We start from the raw sequence: 21,303 nt of genomic DNA on the forward strand, positions 1-21,303 counted from the left end.
CCTGAGGGGAGTCTCACATTTTCTCATTTCTGTATTATGGTGTCTCTTTGATTTACTGGTTTTCTTTAGAGTGTTAGAGTTATTTGAATGAGGAGACAGATGCAATATGCTGCTGTAAAGGTCCTAATAAATAATAAGGTGTGTCAAAGACTGCAGTGATTAATGCATCCAGGCATTGGTTGAAGTACCTGATATTGTCTGTAGTACTTCATTAGATTTCTCTGTTGCATATTTTATGTTCCTTGGTGATTTTGTATGCTTCTCAGTGATACTATGTGGTCCCCGGTAAAGTTTCAGCCCGTGAGTAAAAAGGTTTAGCGTTGATCTATAGCAAACCTTAACAAATGCATTCCACTGTATAACTGAGTATTGATTATTATATAACTTTATTATTTGTGGGTCCCACAAGTTTGTATTTAAAATCACCTGCAGTTTCCCCTACTGATAGCCCATACAGGGCAGTAAAAGAATGTCTGACCACTGTGTGTAGTTATGTGACAACCGGTACATTTTTCACAGTATTTATGTGGTAAATGACATGGGGATAGCTAGTTCCAGCAGAGAAATGTCAGTGTGGGAGAGCATAACTGAAGGCAGGCAAAAGGAAGAGCCTGTTGTCAAGTGTATTCTGTGAAAGCCATTGATACTGAGGCAGCATTTGTAATATGGGAGTCCAGGTCAAGGCCTGCCTGGTCACTCAAATGGCCAAAGTGACCGTGATTCTGTAAGCCACTGTATTTGCATAACAGGCAGTTGGCATTTTCAAAAGTTGAGATCGGCAGTGGTAGCTTCCATGTCGGCTTTCTTTTAGGAAACATTGGGAAACCCAGATAGGCATTCTAAATAACAAGTTGGCCATCTTTGGATGTGTACAGTGCCTACTAGTATACGGTATGTGAATTTCTTTTCATCCATTCTTTTCCTTTCTTGCTCTTCCTCTCCTGTTAGATATTGTATTTCTCCGCACCTGGTACCCAGTCACTGTGCCCACCTTTTATAATCCGGTCACCTCGTTGCTGAAGCCTGTGGGGCAGAAAGAGACCTGGACAGGGATGAAAACCGTTGGACAGCTGAGGTATGAGCTTGGCATCAAGCAGAAGAAACGGAAAGATTCTCTGTACAAGGTATGTACAAACTTAATTCAAAGGAAAGTAGATACAACTATCAAACATTGGTATATGAAAACAAATGTTCCTTCTTCTGTTTCAGCCTATAGTGAGACAAGAAAGACACTTTAATCCACTCCACATTCCCAAAGCTCTGCAGAAAGCGCTGCCATTTAAAAATAAGCCCAAAATGATGGAGAAGAAGGGCAAGACAACAAGAGACAAACTGCGGCCAGCTGTAATTAGAGAACCTCATGAACGGAAGGTAGGAGCACCATAATTTTTCATAATTATTTCTGATACAGGTGTAGTGCTGTGAGGAAAAAAAAAAACATATAGACGTCCTCTCTGCTTTTGCTAGCGTCTCCTCCTGTTTGCTTGGTGGACTAGGGTTTAGTAGAGCATGATTAATTGCTAAAAAATCTTCTAGGGAAGGGGGTGAGAGGGGGGGTTATGGGGTATTGGACAGTGTTGTCAGAGCAGTGGATGGTGTCATTTGTGTGTTTGTTTTTCATTATGCTTTTTGGGGACAGTGCCGGTAGGGCGTGGGGTGGTGTCAGCAGTTTTTCATTTTATATTATTTTTTTACCCAATTTTATTTTTTATCACTTTTTTACTATTTCATCTTGTGATATTTATTGCAGTTTGTTTTTTTTTTTTTTTGTTTTGTTTTTATCAGCCCTGTTGGGCTTTGGTGAGCTATCAGGGGTCTAAACAGGCCCCTGACAATCTCCCCTTTTGAGACAGAGAAAGAGACTGAGGACACAGATTCTCCAGTCCCTTTCTCAGCAGCTTCAGTATTGAAGATGAAAGGACAGGAGACAGAGGCTCCTGTTCATTCATAAACTGAAGTAGAGTAAACACAGTTTACTCTGCTCAGTTATTGCAGGACACAGGAGCGATCGCCCAATGTGACCGATTCAGAAAAGGAAGGAGCCGGTAAAAGACACATTTAACCACCCCTTCCTCCACTCTCCATCCTGACATCCCCCCCCACAGCAGCCGGCAGGTGAGGAGGGAAGCCGGCTGCAGGGGGTCTAGGGGGGCGGAGGAGGACAGAGGTCCGGAGAACACGGGGGCTGGAGGAGGAAGACACGGCTGACGTATTGCAAGCACTGGTCTCCCTGTATGGCATTTTAGCTGACAGCCATAGAAGTGTGAGGAGGTGAAGCGGCTGTCAGCTGAAAAGCTATACAGAGAGATCGGTGCTTGCAACTGTGTCCCCCTGCGGCACCGATCATCCCTGACTGTCAAGGGACAATCTTCAGTGTGTGTCACAGTAGGGCCCCCCTTTTTGAGGGCCCGTGTGCAGTGAACACCCTGCACACATAGATGATATGCCACTGGCGCTTACAGAGAAGGGAGGTGAAGGGCTTGTGCTGGGTGCAGGAGCGCACTCGGCACATCTTACAGACAATTTTACAGGTATAGCGGCTCCGGCTAGTGTGTATAGTGACACACAGTTGTGAAGCACATTGCCGGCACGTCACCTGCGCCACCCTCCCTCCAGCAAATTGTACCGCCCAGGGCATCTGCCCCTTCCGCATAGAATTCATTAAGATAACCTTCTGCCTTTACAACTCCTTTAAAGACTAAGCCTTTTTCTGACACTTATATTATTTATTTATTTTTAGCAGAGACCATATAGAATAAAATGGTGGTCGTTACAATGTTTTATGTCACACAGTATTTGCGCAGTGGTCTTTAAAATGCAATTTTTTGGGGAATAGTATACTTCAAGGAAAAAAAAAAAACAAAATCGTAATGTTAGCCCAATTTTTTGGTATAATGTGAAAGATGTTACGCCACAAGAATCGTCATCTTTAATCTAAGCAAAAAAATCATGATTCTCATTTTATCCAGAATCGTGCAGCTCTAGGGTTTAGTCATATAACCACTATGGCTTTTCAGGCCACTATAATTTCTGATTAATCATGGTGCGTTATCAGATGTCACCAGTAGGTGAAACTGCAGATCAAATCAATCAATGTACCCTTTTAAAAAAATCGGTAATCGAGAAAAGAGGTGTTGCTTCCATATTATAGTATAAGTACTCAGGCTTTTCATAACCAAGAGGGTCATAATGCATTGATGCCTACACCAAATTGAGTCAGTAAGCTTGACAAACCACTCTTATTTAGCTACCTAAATCATTTTAAGGCTTAATGTACATGGCACTTTTTTACAACCTCTCCTGAACGATTTAACTTGACAGATAGTAACCCATGTCTACAATGTCCGTTTTGCCGCGTTTGCGTTTAGAAGTGTTTCTAAAAGAAAAAAAAACACTAATTAATGTATATATATATATATATATATATATATATATATATATATATATATATATATATATATATATATATATATGTGTATATATATATATATATATATATATATATATATATATATATATATATATATATATATATATATATATATATATATATGTATATATATATATATATATATTGCGAATGTACAATGTATATGTAAAGCGCTGCGTAAATTTGATGACGCTATATAAATACCTGAAATAAATAAATATATATATCTAAATTTTTAAATAGCCAAAAACGCATGTCAACGAAACGCGGGTTACCACGTTTGGCACTTGAAATGCCTCTAAACTCAGCGTCTCAACTAATTTTTTTGCTTTCCAAAAAAAGCCTCTAAACTCCACTGCCTAGAAACGACTATAAATGACCCTGTGTACATGGACAGATAAGATAATATAGAGGAGAGTTCAGGGGCAGTTGAAAAAAATGCCTAACTGCTCCTAAATGTCTGTTTACCAGCAGCAGTGTACATGAGGCCTTAGGATGTAAGGCTTTTATCTGCTCTGTTTTTTTTTTTTTAGGCTGCATGTGATCGACATCATTGGCTTGCCATGTAGATTTGGTTCTAGATTGTTAGCTTAGACGAGAGCTGCCCAAGACAGTGTGGTCTTATAGACTTGTGTGTGCGCCTTAGTACATTAAGCTTTAGATTGAGGTTACTTAGCAATTACACTTTAAATTTCTTGAACAGTAAAAGATTTTATTAACCTGTTTTTCAATTTTTGTCCTTTATAGATAAGTGCTCTCCTTGCTGCTTTGGGCACTGTAAAGAACTACAAGAAACAGAAGGCCAAGGCAAAGCACAGAGTACAGAGGAAGGAGTTTATGCGCAGCAAGCAAAAGGAGGAGGAAGACAAACTGAAGAGGCAGAAGGAAGCCCGGAAAAAGCTTTTCCGTACAATTGGACAAAGAGAGAAGAAAAAACAGAAGTCAAGTCTCAAAGGCAGTCAAGAATTCAGCTGATAATCCTCATCTTGACGGATGTACAGACTCCTTTAAATATGTCTGCCCACTCCTGGGGTTTTGTTTTTTACTGTTAAAAAGTCTAATGGGTTTATTCAGTAGAGCAGTGCTGAAGTGCAGCATGGGAGTAACCAGTAACAACCAATAAGATTTCAATTTACTCTAGCCCCATGGGGCTCTTTAGTACTGCTCTTAGAAGATTTTCTCGCACTCTTAGACCCCTTTCACACTGGGGCGTTTTTCAGTCGCTAAAGCACCTGTGTAAAGCGCCTGAAAAGAAGCCTCATCTGCAATCCCAATGTGAAAGCCCGAGTGCTTTCACACTGAGGCGCTGCGCTGGCAGGGTGTCAAAAAAAGTCCTGCAAGCAGCTCCTTTGCAGCGCTTTAGGAACGGTGAATACACCGCTTCTAAAACACCCCTTCCCGTTGAAATCAATGGAAAGCACCTGCAAAGCGCCTTGGCAGTGGCGCTTTGCGGGCGCTTTTAACCCTTTGTCCAGCCACTAGTGCTCGAAAAACGCTGGTAAAGCTCCGCTAGTTTTAGCGTCACTTTACCAGTGTTTTTCGGGCACTGGCAGTGTGAAAGGGCTCTAAATAAGCCTGTTAATATATGAACTTTTTACTGCAGATATTTTAAACACTCTGATATGAGCATGTATATAACAATGTTAAAGCATATCTAAACTCAAAAACAAAAATGTAATATTGCAGCCTACTAGTCCATTAATGCGGTGGATTGAGTTATTAGCAAGTACAGAAAATACATGTTGATCTTGTCAGAAATTCAATGACAGACTGGATGACAATGATGACACCACATCCAGTAAGCTGTAATATTATACATTTTTGTCTTTGTGTTTTGGATGTGCATTAAGGTTTTCATATAGAAGGAAAGAACAATTACAGTTCAGACACTGCACAGCCTCTTTTGAAGGCGATTTTTAAAGACTTGTGAATAACTTTATTTTGAATTACTGAATTGCATGTACACACTAGTATATATGGACTGTAGAATTTGCTGTCTTTTGCCTTGGTAAATTAATATAAAATACAATACCCCAAAACAGAATTACTTGGTGAATCGTCACGCCATCAGGGAAAATTGCCTTTTTTTTGCCAGTGTGTTTTTCCAACATATTTTATATTGGATTGTATACCCTAATTATAAAGAACATATGAGCCAATACTTTTTTTGTTCATCCATCACTGGGAATGCAATTCTCAGGCCCATTCACTAGCATAAGCTTTCAGTAAGGTGTCTGTAATCTGTTTACATTTGGCTCATCGTGTATATCTTGTTTTCTCTGGCCTTCTGTAAAGAAAACGTTCAAATAAAGGTAAAAAAATGTGATTTTGTTAAAAAAAAAACCCATAAACAGCCCTATAATATGCTGACATTTATTTATATGGCTTTGTTGTAACTTGCACTGTTACTGCAAAACAGGAAAGACCCAGCTTAATGCAACTTAAGTATCTGAACAACCTGCATGAACATAAAAGTGTATGTAAACAATGAACTTCTTGTACTAGCTCTCTTTTGGTATGTTAAATATAGACACTTGTATCTGTTCAAAAAGTGCAAAAAATACCTTGTCTGACAGAAATCCAGCAATGTTCTATGTCCTATACACTCTGATGACTTATCGGCTGTGTTTAACCTCAGAGGTTACCACTGTGAACTAGAGAACCTTACCAGGTAATGGAGAGAAGGATGTGTTCTGTAGTTCTGTCCTAAGTTGACGATGTAGATTTCCTTTAAAGCAGTACAGTGCGAGCGTGTGGGACAGGAACTATTGCTACTAGCAGGATCACTAGCTTAAAATGAAGCCTGGAATAAAGAAAATGAATGCGCCCACCACCTCTAAGGACTGGCAATCTGTGGAATGTTGCATATTTGTTCTTGGGTTTAAAAAGATTTTTAATTTTGGGCTGCTCAGGCATTTACTTGTGAGTATATTGTAGGTAAATGCACAGATATAAACTCATTCTACGAAGTGTTGTCTCAGTTTCTATGAGATTGATTGGCAGGCAGTAGAAGCAGCTGAAGTGTGTTGGGGGGTTTGCACCAACTCAGCCACCACTATGTTTGTGCCATTGGTTTTGAGGAAGAGGGTGAGCTGTGACATGGATTCTCTATAGAGGGTGTGTGACCTGATAATTTCTGTGATTGAGTGGGGGCAAGCTGGTAAGTAGCATGCTTACTTGGTCATTAGCCTCTACTGCAGATACATCAGCTGCAGACACAAAATCTATGCGCAAGTTACCTGTACACTTGAGAGTTTGTAATTTTCGATACACTTTAAATTTCCTGGTTTTATGTAAATGCAGCTAAATGTTAAAAAAAAAAAAAAAAAAGGGGGGGGTCCAGCACACAGGGAGCTGCACAAGCCATGTACAGCCTGTCATGCAATTGAAAGGCTGTATGCAACCATTTTGTTGTAAACACTGGGGGTTATTTACTAAAGGCAAATCCACTTTGCATTCAAAGTGCACTTGAAATTGCACTGAAAGTGCACTTGGGCATGCAAAGCTGTCTCACCCAAGCTATCTGACAGATTGACCCAAACATACATTCTACACCGCGCATAGCTCACACCAATAAGAATAGCAAAATTCACCCTGGGACAATCCTCCACATGTCTATTGTGCAGTCGAGAAATAGGCACATTCTACCACCTCCTGTGGTCCTGCCCCTACATACAGGGCTTCTGGAAGCAAGTGGTAGATTTTATCCATGACAATATGGGATCTCCGCTAACCCTAGACCCCAAACCATGCTTACTGGGTATTTTCCCAGACGCCGACACTGACAAATACACCAAAACTTTTATGCAGGAGACCCTATTTTCTGCCCGGAAAACTATTGCCAAACTCTGGATGAGACAGGTTCCCCCTAGATTATCTGACTGGAAAACTGACGTTAATAGCACATTGCCATATAAGAAATTTGTTTACATTAATAGAGGGTGCTCTGCAAAATATAATAAGGTCTGGGACCGCTGGCTTAATACAACTGACATGTGTGTAGCACTGCAGAGCACATCTCCCTCTCTGACGTACCACCCTACTGGACTTGTACCATACAGCCCATTCTCTTTAAATCTGTATAATAGCACATGATGCATTGATACCCCAAAAGAACTGCTGTATTGCTATTTTGTAACAGTTTTTATTATTGACTAGTGACTTCTGGCTTTTACCTACATGAGCAATATGTATAATAATTGTGCTGAACAAAAGACATAATGTTTGTGCATTGGAAAATTGCATAATTATGTTTTGTTCTTTTTGGGAAATAAAAACGTTTTAATTAAAAAAAAAAAAAGAAAGTGCACTTGGAAGTGCAGTCGCTGTAGATCGTGGGGGACATGCAAGGAACATAAAAAAAACAGCATTTTAGCTTACACATGATTGGATGATAAAATCAGCAGAGCTTCCCCTCTTTTCAGATCTACCCCTCAGATTTACAGTGACTGCATTTTCAAGTGCACTTTGCACTTGTAGTGGATTTGCCTTTCGTAAATAACCCCCACTGATTCTTCTTTGCATCAGTGCATAGCCACGTATGTGCTTCCAATGCATTTTTTAAATTAATTTTTTACTACATATACAGTTTTTGCTTTACAATATAAGCTGTAGTTCAAGATAAAGGATTCCCTGAGCACTAGGGATTAGGTAAAGATGAAACGACAGACAGAGTTTGCTTTGGGCTTACGTTTGTCTGATTGAACTTCAGAATATAAGAGATGGGGAACACTGCTTTGATCACTCATTTAGGTATGTGAACCATGGGCTTCTATTACCACAGTGATACTGCTTCAGGAAAAGGTGCTTTGAGCGCCACCTGCTAAATTGATAAAACGACACAATGTAAGCATGCCATCCTATGTCTGCGGGTACTCTAGAGCAAACAGTCTACTTTACTTCTTTATTTTATTAAAATATTGATATGTTTTTAGATAGCTGTAGTGTAAGTTAACTTGCATTGCTCTATTCAGTGCTGATTGCAATTATTGTAGTCTTTTGCTGCATGTGTTGCCATGAGTTGTCTCATTTTTTCCAACCAGTTTGCAGTAATGAAAGACAGACTTGTACACTGCACTTTTATGAAGTTTATATTGCTTGTTTTGCATTTTCCAGTACATAGTTCTGAAGCACAACAGAGTAAAATGTTGTTTAATTACTGGACTTCAACCATTTAATATGTTCTGGCTTCCCGCCCCTTATTATCCCAGATAATGCATTCGCTAATTATGTAGCGGGACTTCATTTCCAGAAAGTGCAAAGCTCAATAGGAGTTCTTACCATGACAGATAGACGCTGTGCAGGCCTGCTCCTTGTTCTAGGGCTTTCCTTGGTGTGCTTTACTGCAGGTAAGGCTGATATTGGTATAGAAGAAAGTTTTTGTTTTTTTACTTGGTGCATTTGGACTGAAATGCTGAAAATCCCCCCCCTCTGTAATGAGAAAAAAATGAGGTCTGTCATTGCGCACCGTGAAAACGCTAATTGCCTGTCCCTGGCTTTAGTACTTTGAGGCACTGACCTGGAAGGTGAAGCAAGTTGGGTTACAGTGAAGTCACAACTCCTGATTTGTGCACTTGTTTGAGAGAAGTAAATCAAACTATTAACAATGAATTAGCATGACAGTCAGACAACTAGCATTAAAAAAAAAAAAGTCAGCAGTGGTAGACTTTGAATTTTTTTCACAGTACAAGTTTTGGAAAACTCAGATTTTGTGAATCATTTCACATAGTTTATGGTAGTTATTAAAAATTACTTTTTATTTGCAACCTGCAGCTAGTCACGAGTTTTTAGGACCGCCATAATTCAGGTTTCTTTTTCTTACAGCACTAGTGGAATGGTAGACAAGATTTTCAGAATTTTCATCCCACTGTGTCTAATTCTCACTGCCTTTCCAAAAAGTCTGCAAAGAGCTTGAAGTGAAATGACAGGCAATCCCAGTCAGTGGCGCGTACCTAACTTGTTCGACACCTAAAACAGATTCATTTTTAAAACTCTTCCCTATGCCCTTCTATATATCTACATTTTTTTTATTATTCTTTTCAGTAATAATCATGAAATCAAACAAACAATATTGGACAAAAAAAAAATAAAAAAAATCATGAACATTTTCTTAATACTGAATAATATACTGTGTGTTTGTGTGTAAAATAAATAAATATATATATATAAATTTATTGGTAAAAGATAAATTCTTCAGATTGAAGGGTTTAATAGCAATGCACACAGTGCATCAATGTGGAGCATTAATATAACAGCAGTAATTTATATAATTATTATAATAGCACTTTGGTAAATGTAATAAAACGCATGCGTTTTTGTAGCAGAGCACATTGGAATAATAAGGGGTGATGTGATAGTAATAGGACTTCAGGGGACTAAATTATAATAAGTAGTTACTTGCAACACAGCAAAAATGGGCAATCGTACAATAGACAGGTAGCAAACAGTTGTTAAAATATGCGGGCAAAAAATGACAATACTGACAATACGTGGGCAACAAATGAACAATTGTATACAATACACAAACAGCATCCAATTGTTTAAAACGTTTGTGAAAATATGCAGACCACAAACGAACCATTATGAATATATAAGGGCAACTTCTGCAGCACCTCAGCCACCCCCAAAAATCCAACCCCAGAAAAAAAAAAAAAAATCCTCCCTTATCCCCCCCCTCGAGCAAAAATCCCTCTACTCCCTCCATCTCTCCACACAGAAATTCACCACACCTCTAAAGACCATTATATCAAAAAATATTGAATTATTTATGGTAAATGCCTTTAGTATTAAACATATGATGTTTTTTTTGTTTGTTTTTATTGTACACCTTTAAATTTTCTTCACATTTTACATGCAGACCATGCTGTCCTGAAAATGACCGTTACAAGGTTGCTTACAAAAGTCAGTTTTTATTCATGTTTTTTTTGTAATGTTTTTTTTCTAAATGCAATCTGCATTTGGGAGTGGGGTTCAGAAAAACAAGTACTTGGTTATTGCTACAGATAGACTGCAGCATATACACTTTATGGCCATACATTTAACCATGTCCCTCTAAATTATTGAACTTAGGTGTATCCATAGAAGCATACTGTTAATAATATAGCTAGGGATGAACTCGATTTTGTTCCGATTGGACTCCACTGCAGCCAAGACATTCCCAGGCCTACCGCTGCACATCCACAAAAAATTTTGGATGCTTGTAACATCATTGACCTAACATTCCATTCACTTAATAATAGCCATATTAGGTCGTTCAAAGCTCATCAAAAGTCTACCTGCCGGATACCTCAGTTCTCAGATGTTTACAGAGTGTTGTTAAAAGAAAAGGGGATGCGACACCTTAGTAAACATGCCCCTGTCCCAACTTGAAAATGTATTGCTGCCATCAGTTTAAGCTTTTACACAGACTTCCAACTTTTTTGGAATTGGGTTTGTACTACAGCGATTCTCCCCTTTCTCAGGGATTGGCCAGGTATGGAATATGAATACTTACATTGGTCCAAGCTGGACCAATGTAACTATGTAAAAAAAAAAAAAAAAAAATACTATACCTGGAATTCAACTTGTTCAAATTTTGCTTCATCTTTTGTGGCTGATCCTTCACCCACTACAAAGGTATTTGCTCTGAGTTCCTCTTTAGATTATATCCAGCCATTCTGGTGGACTCCACTCGGGAGAACAAGTAAGGGCTATCCTTGAAGGTAGCTTTGCTGACAGGAGCGCTCTGCAGGGGGAATGTTAGACTGTTGGACAAAGACCACAGAGGTTTGGATCTCATAGTTCCATAGTTAGGTTAAAAAAAAGACACAAGTCCATCCCAAAAAAAAAAAAACCATCCCATATACACAATCCTTCACCCACAGTTGATCCAGAGGAAGGTGAAAAACCCCAGCAAAGTATGCTCCAATTTGCTAAAATTCCTTTATGATCTCCTGAGAGGCAATCGGATTTTCCCTGGATCAACGTGCCGATAAATGTCAGTACCCAGAATCCATGCCTTTTTTTTAAAGCAATCTACTGAGCTGGCCAGGACCACCTCTGGAGGGAGTTTATTTCACATTTTCACAGCTCTTACTGTGAAGAAACCTTTCCGTTTTTGGAGATTAAATCTTTTTTCCTATATACACGTAGAGTGGCCCCTTGTACTCTGTGATGACCTTAAAGTGAATAACTTAACACCAAGTTCACTATATGGACCACTGATGTTTTTGTACATGTTGATCATATCCCCCCATAATCTCCTCTTCTTAAGAGAGAATGGATTCAGTTCCTTCTCTGCACTTTTTCCAGTTCCCCGATATCCTTTTTGAGAACTGGTGCCCAAAACTGAACTGCATGTTCCAGATTAGGTCTTACTAATGATTTGAACGGGCAAAATGATATCTTGCTCTTTGGAGTCCATACCTCTCAATACAAGGACTTTGCTCGCTTTGGAAACCGCAGCTTGGTATTGCATGCTAATATTGAGCTTATGAAAACCCCCAGATCCTTCTCCACTGTGAATTCCCCCAGTTGTACTCCCCCTAGTATGTATGATGCATGCATATTCTTAGCCCCCAAGTACATAACTTACATTTATCAACATTAAACCTCATTTGCCTCTTAGTTGCCCAATTAGACAGTGCATTGAGGTAAATGCAGCTTGTAAATTGGAGACATCCTGTAACGTTATTCCACTACATAGCTTGGTGTCATCTGCAAAGACAGAACTGGTACTTTTAATCCCAGACCCTATATCACTTATAAAGGTATTAAAAAGTAAGGGTCCCAACACTGAACCTTGGGTTACACCACTGATAACCTTAGACCATTCAGAGTAAGAATCATTAACCACTATTCTATACAAAAAAAATCTTTCCAAGCCTGTACACTTTACCTTACGTATTAGTCGTGTGTGAGGAACTGTGCAACAGCCACCCCTCTGTCCAAGGTTTTACTTACCTCCTCATAAAAAGAAATCAGGTTTGTTTGACAACTTCTGTCTTTCATGAATTCATGCTTTTGTTTTTTGCTTAAAATATTTTTTTTTTCAGCAAGAACTTGTCTATGTGGTCTTTTATTAAACTCTCCAGTATCTTCCCGACTATAGAAGTTAAACTAACAGGTCTATAGTTAGTTGGTAAAGACTTTGATCCCTTTTTAAATATAAGCACCATATTGGCCCTAAGCCAATCCAGTGGTACCATTCCAGTCATTAACGAGTCCCTAAAAATTAGAAACAATGGCTTTAAAATGACAGAGCTCAATTCTTTTAGGATCCGTGGGTGGATGCCAACTGGTCCAGGTGCTTTATCCACCTTTATTCTATATTTCTGGAACATATCACTTTTGAGCCATTGTAGATCATTGGGGCTGTGTCAATACCATCCTCATTATGGACACAAGCTCCCCCAAACTCCTTTGTATACACAGAGCTGAAGAAAGTATTTAATACATTTGCCTTCTCTTTGTCCCCAGTCACACACTCTAGATTATTTTGTAAGGGGCCTACATGCTCAGACCTGACCTTTTTACTATTACTTTATTTGAAGAATTTTTTGGGGTTTGTCCTACTATCTGTCGTTCGTTTTGAGTTTTTGCATCCTTTATTTCCTTTTTACATATTCTGTTATATTCTTTGTAGCATTTAAACGATGATAGTGTTCCTTAATTTTTATATTTTTAAAGTTATTTTCTTATTATTTATAGCCATGGTAACTTTGGCCGTGAGGTTTTATTTTTAACCTTTTAAACGCATTGCCCATGGGAATATACTTTGCAGTGAGTTGTCATACAGTCTTTTTGAAGAATTCCCATTTCTGTTCTGTGTCCATTGATGCCAATATTCACTCCCAGTCTATGTCTTGGAGAGCAGCCCTCATCCTTGGAAATTTTGCTCTCTTAAAGTTAAACACACAGTGCAGCTTGATATAGTTCTAAAGCGCTTTTAACATTAAAAAACAAAAATATAAATTCTTAACCTTTTATGCACCCAAACAGTATGACAAAAATAGAATGAGTGTTTATTGGGCCTTAAAGAGGAACTAAACTTATAGGATACCTCTCTTTCATTGGTCCATCGTTCCTCGCTGTCACCAAGGCATCTTCAACCCGGCTTTTTCTGGGTGTCAGGCTGCGGCCATCTTCCTTGGCTGGCATGGGATGACGGCACTCCTGTGCATGCGTAGGAGTGCAGTCATACCAGCACACAGGCGCTGTGCCGGAATGTAAACTAAACTAAACTGTATTTACGCAGCTCAGTGTGCATTCCAAAGAAGACTGTGAGCAGGCAGGTAGGTTTATTTTTTTTTGCAGAAGACATCGCTTGTCTATTCTGCGATAAAGAGACTGCCTGCTCACAATTTGTGAACATTCTGCTTTAACATGTTAAAGTTTAGAAAAAAAAATGTTTTCCCTGTAGCTCCAGTCCATTACTTACCTGTAAAGAAGTATGTAAATGGGCGAAATTCAGGTCATGGGTGGCCTTTCTGGCACCGCCCAGCTTGACAAACCTTAATTGAGAAATCAAAGGAGGGATGCAGAAAACAGTACACTTCAACTACACTTCAAGGAAAAAAATGAGTAGAAGTATAAGAATCTGGCTGTGCTCCACCCCTTCCCGCTTCTATCACAGTTTAAACCCCAAATTCAGTAACCACCACCTACTTATACAGCAGATTGGGACCTTGGTGTGTGCCTAAGTTTACTTTATTTCCTACATCATTCACAGGTATCACATGTGCCAGTGATCCGAGAATTTATGTTTATTTGAAATCTGTGTAAAATAAGCTCTAACCATCTAACAAGATCTTCTGGTATAAGTAGTGAACATTATACAAAAGTAACTTGTTTATTACTCATAGCCGTAGACCTTAGAACTGGGGGGTCAAGCTCAATTTCATCGCAGGCTGCATCAGCAGTATAATTGCCTTCAAAGGGCCTGTTGTAGCTGGGATGCACTAAGTTTGACTAATATTCATTGGGCATGAAAGATTAAATACAACGGTAAAAGTGGGGGTTGTAAAGATTGAATTAATTAATTTTTTTGATGAATTAATTTAATTTTTTTATTTTTTAAAATAACAAACATGGTATACTTACCTTCTCTGTGCAAGGGTTTTGCACTGAGTGGCCCTGATCCTTCTCTTCTTGGGTCCCCCAGCGGCACTCTTGGCTCCTCCCTGCATTAAGTGCCCCCACAGAGGCCCGCATTCCAGCTCCCGAGTCTTGCTGCTGCGTCCATTGACACAGACAGCAGGACTCAGTCCCACCCACCCTGGATTTGATTGACAGCGGGAGCCAATGGCTGCAACTGCTGCTATCAATCTATCTAATGAGGACCCGAGATAGCGGCTGGAGCTGCTGTGCTCGTTCTTGTTGCTGGAAAGACTGGGTTCAGGTAAGTAAAAGGGGGGCTCTGGGGGGCTGCTGCACTACAGAAGGCGTTTCACTTTAATGCATAGAATGCATTAAGGTGAAAAACCTTGAGGGTTTACAACCCCTTTAAGGTTAGTTTTGGGTGGAAGTGTGTTAGCGCTGGGATCCGCTATGTTTTTTAACCGTGACAAATAAAGCTCTTGTTATACTTTACTGGGTGGCGAGCAGGAGCTGTCAGCGAGCACCATGTCTGCACAGTCTTTTGAGTAGAAATTCTGTATGAACCCCCTGCACACTGCTATATACCCTTTCTATCAAAAGTAATGAAAAACAGGGATTTTTAATTCACACATATTGCAATACATTTAAGCTGGCCAACGCAATCCCTCTATGGCCAGTCCTACTCTGCAAATGCTACTGTTGACACAATGCCAACATGGGGCAAATGGACACAGAATGGGGGAAGAGCTACTAGGTTCCAATCTGGTCACTAACCTGCAATGAAACAGAAACAAGATATAGCTGTACTCAAATCCCAATAGCTCGTACATGCATATACTGTAATCTATCAGATGCTAAAGTGCTCTTGTTTCTGCACAGTATTTTGAGGACACTGAGGGTCTGAGCGGTGGTGAGTGTTTGTTCAGTTCCAGGGGTGCCTTATGCTCAGAGTTCAGGGGTGCGCTACATAGAGAGTACATGGTTTAGGGGTGCACTATGTACAGAGCGTAGAGTTTAGGGGTACGCTATGTACAGAGTGCAGAGTTCACTATGCACAGTTTGCAACCCCCCTCCCCCAAAGTTTCCTCGCATTTCTACTCTCCTACCTGGCCTGGCTCTAGTACCTCCCTGTGTAGGCAACTCTGCCTCGCATTTAAGGGAGATCGTTCTCTCTGGAGAACTGTCCCTGCCGTGAGTGTGTGCAGGGATTTGTTACATCTGGGAGATGTTGAGATACAAAACCGTCCCTTGTAAACACAGAAGTGACAGTTGGGACTGGATGGCGAGAGCCGGAGGAGGTGAAATGGAGTTCTGCCACAATCCAGCTGCAAAACTGGGGACGAGCGCCACATTATAAGTCCTGGCAGGCCGGATCCGGCCCGTGGGCCTTGCATTTGACATATGTGCCTTAGAAGATTGTTAGATGTTTCTTTGCTCAGGTTTTCACAGAAACATGCCTGAATTGATGTTTGGAAGGTAGCTTTCTTTCACTGCTTTTATTAGGTATTTGGGTTGGAAATCTAGATCCATTCCTTAAAGTAGTCTTAAAGCTTTCTCATAGTCAGAACTGGAAGTGAGAGGTAATCCCTCCAAAGTTAGGGAATACCTAGACAGCAATAAAAACCTGACAGGTGTTCTAATCCCTTTCTACTGTATCCAGGCCTAAAAAAAAAAATGTTTTCCCTTTAGAAATACTTTAAGCCTTTCATTAAACTAGGACATCACTTATCTCTTTCTGTCGTAGCTGAAGAACTAAAATTGGATGAAGCTTTGTTATCCGTGAGAAACCATCTTCCTGATGCTATAACTCTGCTTTATGTCTCCGATTACTGCTATCAGGTAAGAATATGCAATCTATCAGGATTGTAAGATGTGACCATTACTAGATACCATATTTTTGGGGGAAAAACATCCTGTGTGTTATTAGGAACTAAAAAATGCTGGCCTATGTAAAAGTAAGATGCCCTCTGGCTACCAGGTGCATTGTGGATGTCTAATATAATTAGAGACTGCAGAATAGAGCTATGCATTATAACAATATAGGGATCCTTGAGTTTCTTTTTATTAAAAAGTTTCATAAAGGTGCATTAAATGCTTTTTAACGTGCATGTAAAACACTTATGAACGTGCATGTAATAATGCTCAGTACATACGCATTATTAATGTGAGCTGAAACTTGTGGTGCAGCCCTCTTTTCAATTTTGTTGCTTCCCTGTCCAGGACAGTTTTCTAGTGCAGCTCCAGACCCTGGAAATTTCATTTGCCTTTAAGTTCTACATTTAATTTACATAAAGCTGCTAATGTTATTATAGGGAGCTTTGTTCCTGATGTAGTAGCAGAGTCCACAGCGTTAAACAGAATGAATCCTGTTCTGTATACAGTGCCTTGAAAAAGTATTCATACCCCTTGAAATTTTTCACATTTTGTCATGTTACAACCAAAAAAGTAAATGTATTTCTTTCAACAATGGCTTTCTTCCTGCCACACTTCCATAAAGGCCAGATTTGCGGTGTTGACGACTAATATTTGTCCTGTGGACAGATTCTCCCACCTGAGCTGTGGATCTTTGCAGCTCCTCCAGAGTAACCATGGGCTTCTTGGCTGCTTCTCTGATGAATGCTCTCCTTGTCCCGCCTGTCAGTTTAGGTGGACAGCCATGTCTTGGTAGGATTGCAGTTGTGCCATACTCTTTCCATTTTCAGATGATGTATTGAACAGTGCTCCGTGAGATGTTCAAAGCTTGAAGTATTTTTGTATATTCTAACCCTGCTTTAAACTTCTCCACAACTTTATCCCTGACCTGTCTGGTATGTTCTTTGGCCTTCATGATGCTGTTTGTTCATTAAGGTTCTCTAACAAACCTCTGAGGGCCTCACAGAACAGCTGTATTTATACTGAGATTAAATTACACACAGGTGGACTCTATTTACTAATTGGGTGACTTCTGAAGGCAATTGGTTCCACTAGATTTTAGTTAGGGGTATCAAAGTAAAGGGCATTGAATACAAATGCACCCCACACTTTTCAGATTTTTATTTGTAAAAAAAATTGAAAAGCATTTATCATTTTCCTTCCACTTCACAATTATGTGCCACTTTGTGTTGGTTTATCACATAAAATCCCGAGTTTTTGGTTGTAACATGACAAAATGTGGAAAATGTCAAGGGGTATGAATACTTTTTCAAGGCACTGTATATTTCATTATTTATAATGTTTAAGACTAAAAAGTTACATATTTTTTATTTATATTCGGTACATATAGAATACTGCATATGAATATATGTTAGAGTGCTACTTTTTTTTTTTTGTAAGTTTACCTCTCTAGTTTTATTGGCTTAGCTAAAAAAAAAAACTGGTTATAGACCTCAGTAGCTCAAGTTTACAAACAGCTAAATAAATAACAGCAGTGTCTCATCGCTCTCTCTGCCTGATATATTTCTGTCGAGGCTATAGCAATTCCGTTACAGAGGAAATATGATGGCAAACAACCCTTCTCTGTAGGTAAACAATAATTCTCTACAATACCAGTGTCATGGGTGTATCCAGAATTACATGTTAATTTGTAAAATAACAATTTTATATAATTTGTAAAAAAAAATTTACATTACGAAAACTAATAAAATTGACCCAATACCATTGTTGTCTTACAAAGTGTAGCGCTATGTCATATACAAAATGCATCTGATAAAAATCAATCATTGAAAACCATTAACAAATAAAACGTGCATACATCAATATCATGTAAATAAAGTGCAACAAAGTCCATATAAATGTGATTGATGAATGTCTTGATCACAAATATGGAAATAATGAACACGTCCAACCACCGCTAGGTCACCTCACTCGTGCTCCCCCCTGATGGGTATAGGCTCACCTCTAGGAGTGCGACCCCCCAGCTAAGTTGGGTCAAAAATGCCTGTGAGCCTCCTCAGGACTCAATGAGATAATCCAAATCAGCTGTCTCCTATACTTCTGCCGCAGCCTCCACCTCAGTATGTCAGCAACAGAGTATATGCAGAGTATATGCAGAGAAAAAGACTCCAATAGTGCTTGAATTGTTTAAAATTTGCAAATAATTTTTTACAACACCACACTGTAGCAAACATTAGGCTGTAACTGTGTAACACAAAGCCACACATCCAATATTCCCAATCAGCTGCTAAAACTCTTTGAGATCCCCCTGAGGAAGACACGTGGCCCTGTGTCGACACGCGTAGGGGAGGGGCTAGGTGTGAAGGTACTCATGCTCTAAAGAGTTTTGGCAGCTGATCAGGAATATTGGATGTGCGGCTTTGTGTTGCACAGTTACAGCCTAATGTTTGCTACAGTGTGGTGCACTAGAAACACCTATACTATGTGAGTACCCTGCATGTTTTAATAAATTATTTGCAAGTTTTAAACAATTCAAGCACTATTGGAGTCTTTTTCTCTGCATATACTCTGTTGCTGACATACTGAGGAGGAGGCGGCTACGGGAGAAGTATAGGAGCCAGCTGAATTGGATTATCTCATTGAGTCCTGGGGTGGCTCACAGACGTTTTTTGACCCAACTTAGCTGGGGGGGGGTCGCACTCCTAGAGGTGAGCATATAGTGGTGGTTGGATGTGTTCATTATTTCCATATTTGTGATCAAGACATTCATCGATCACTTGTGGGAGATTTGATCTGCACATTTATATGGACGTTGTTGCACTTTATTTACATGATATTGATTGATGTATGCACGTTTTATTTGTTAATGGTTTTCAATGATTGATTTTTATCAGATGCATTTTGTATATTATATAGCGCTACACTTTGTAGGACAACACTATATTTGCACATGTATATGGGGATATGATCAGTGTTAGCAGCTGGTCAGGTTCATTCATATATTTTACACAATCTCATACCATCTTTATTTTCATTTGGTGAACATTGGATAGCTTGCAAGATTTTTCTTTTATTATTTTTGAACCAATACCATTGTTGCATATCTTCATATATAATTATTCATCCTTTGTTTTGGTGCAGTGCCTTTTCCAGCCGCTGCTGACCGTGCCCAGTGCCAACAGTTCACAGCCAGCCAACAACGCCACCATTATCAGCACACGTTTTACCCTCACCATCCAGGTAATGAGGGAAGGTGGAAGTAAAGACCCAGTGTGCAGGTAAATCACAAAGGAGAACTATTAATGATGAGCTAATTTCTCTGTTACTCTGTTCTCCCCACCTATCAGCTTGTCACTTTTTAGCATATGAACACCGCAGCATAACTGACTGGCTCCTTGTGCTGCTCCCTTTTCCAGCCTTGAGCTCTGCTGTACAGGGGATTGCATGAGGCTGATCAAAAGTCAAATTAAGGTAGTTGCACTGCTTGCATTTAAAGTGGGATGTTACGCTCTTAATCAACAATAACTATTTTTAATCTTTATGCTGCTAAGAGGTCTTTATGGGCGTTTTATCTGGAGGAAGAGATGAAGGATTTCTCAGCTAAGCATGCCAGCAGCTCATGTATATTATCCTGTACATGGAAGATTTTCTAAGTAAATACTACATGATGAACACGAATACAAATACTTGGGGGGGGGGGGGGGGGGTGCTTTTTCAAAGTGATATGGAAGGATAGGAGAGTTGGGTTTGAATATTAAAAATTAGATACAATACCATTATGTTCCTTTAAAGAAATTCAGCTTTAAAGAAGATCTATCATATTTTGTTTACGGTTCTGTCTCCTATGGGACAGATTACATGTAGTACCTGTTGCATGTTGCTAGGTGCTTCTTAACCCTAATTATGAGATCTGACCTGCTCCCCCTCCCCTCCTGCTGCAACTTATCCAACAATAGCTACGAAGAAGATGGACGCTGCACAGCGGTAACTTGCCTAGGTTCTGAGCACTGTCCCAAAACAAGCAACGTCAAGAGGAATGAAGAGGCTGACACCCCTCCTTCCTTTTCATTACTCTTGCCATTACTTGTTTAGGGAAAGTACACAGAATTGTGATAAGCTACCGTTATTCAGCATTCAGCTCCTTCCTAGCTGTTTCAGATTGGCTGTGGCAGGAGGGGAGGAGGTGCAGGTTTGACCTCATAGTTAGGGTTAGGAGGCACCTAGCAGCAAGGGACATGGTACTACATCAGAAAAAAAATCTGCTTTTCCTCTTTATGAATAACAGCTTGCTGGAGATCCTGGCAGCAGGATGCCGGATATCTAGCAGGAAAGCCCCTAAACCAGGATCACTTTTGTCACCTAGTTTGTTCTTGTCCCATAATGCCCCCACTAGAACTTGGCTGCATTCATTAGGCTCTTTCAAATGTGTCAGTACCTTTGGATAGTGCAGATTTTATGTCAAGACCAAAGTGATAAATTCTCATATTACAGGTGATAGTTTTCCCATTAAACAATTTATCAGTTGTAATTCATAGAATGTAATATGTCATACAACGTACCCCATACTCACTACAATACATAGGTGCACTATTCATCCTTTCAGACAACGCACTGGGGAACATTATTGTGACACTAATAATTTAAATGCAAAACAGCTGTCTTTGGTATCTAAAAATTTTAGGCAGCTACATGGGGGGAGTATGACAGGTTTTAAATTCCATGGAATGAATTATGAAGCCCATTAGAGGAGGACGCTCCTACAGACGGCTTCTAGAACGAGAAGCCTGGTGGATTGACAAATTAGACACAAAAATGCCAAATTGGATGAATCAACGGTGGGACATTAGTCTATTTTTAAAATAGTATAAGAATTTTCTATGACTCTGTGTCATTTATTGATTTATCCTGTTATTATACCCCCATGT

At 39.6% G+C, this 21,303-nt stretch overlaps 2 protein-coding genes across 2 annotated transcripts in view; both read left to right on the forward strand.

Annotated features, from left to right (window-relative positions):
• Positions 1–5,756, forward strand: part of BMS1 (BMS1 ribosome biogenesis factor) — a 57,233-nt gene extending 51,477 nt beyond the window's left edge. Inside the window, exons 20-22 of the mRNA XM_073596842.1 lie at positions 949–1,124; positions 1,210–1,371; positions 4,178–5,756. Of these exons, the coding sequence (XP_073452943.1) occupies positions 949–1,124; positions 1,210–1,371; positions 4,178–4,405 (566 nt within the window). The 3' untranslated portion in view covers positions 4,406–5,756. The remainder of the gene's footprint in view (positions 1–948; positions 1,125–1,209; positions 1,372–4,177) is intronic.
• Positions 5,757–5,905: 149 nt separating this feature from the next.
• LOC141106724 (heparan-alpha-glucosaminide N-acetyltransferase-like) overlaps positions 5,906–21,303 on the forward strand; it is a 645,511-nt gene continuing 630,113 nt past the window's right edge. The window contains exons 1-3 of the mRNA XM_073597659.1: positions 5,906–8,778; positions 16,251–16,345; positions 19,520–19,656. Of these exons, the coding sequence (XP_073453760.1) occupies positions 8,712–8,778; positions 16,251–16,345; positions 19,520–19,656 (299 nt within the window). The 5' untranslated portion in view covers positions 5,906–8,711. The remainder of the gene's footprint in view (positions 8,779–16,250; positions 16,346–19,519; positions 19,657–21,303) is intronic.

The sequence above is a fragment of the Aquarana catesbeiana genome, linkage group LG08 (assembly GCF_042186555.1).
Source record: "Aquarana catesbeiana isolate 2022-GZ linkage group LG08, ASM4218655v1, whole genome shotgun sequence".
NCBI classification, from domain to species: Eukaryota; Metazoa; Chordata; class Amphibia; order Anura; family Ranidae; genus Aquarana; species Aquarana catesbeiana.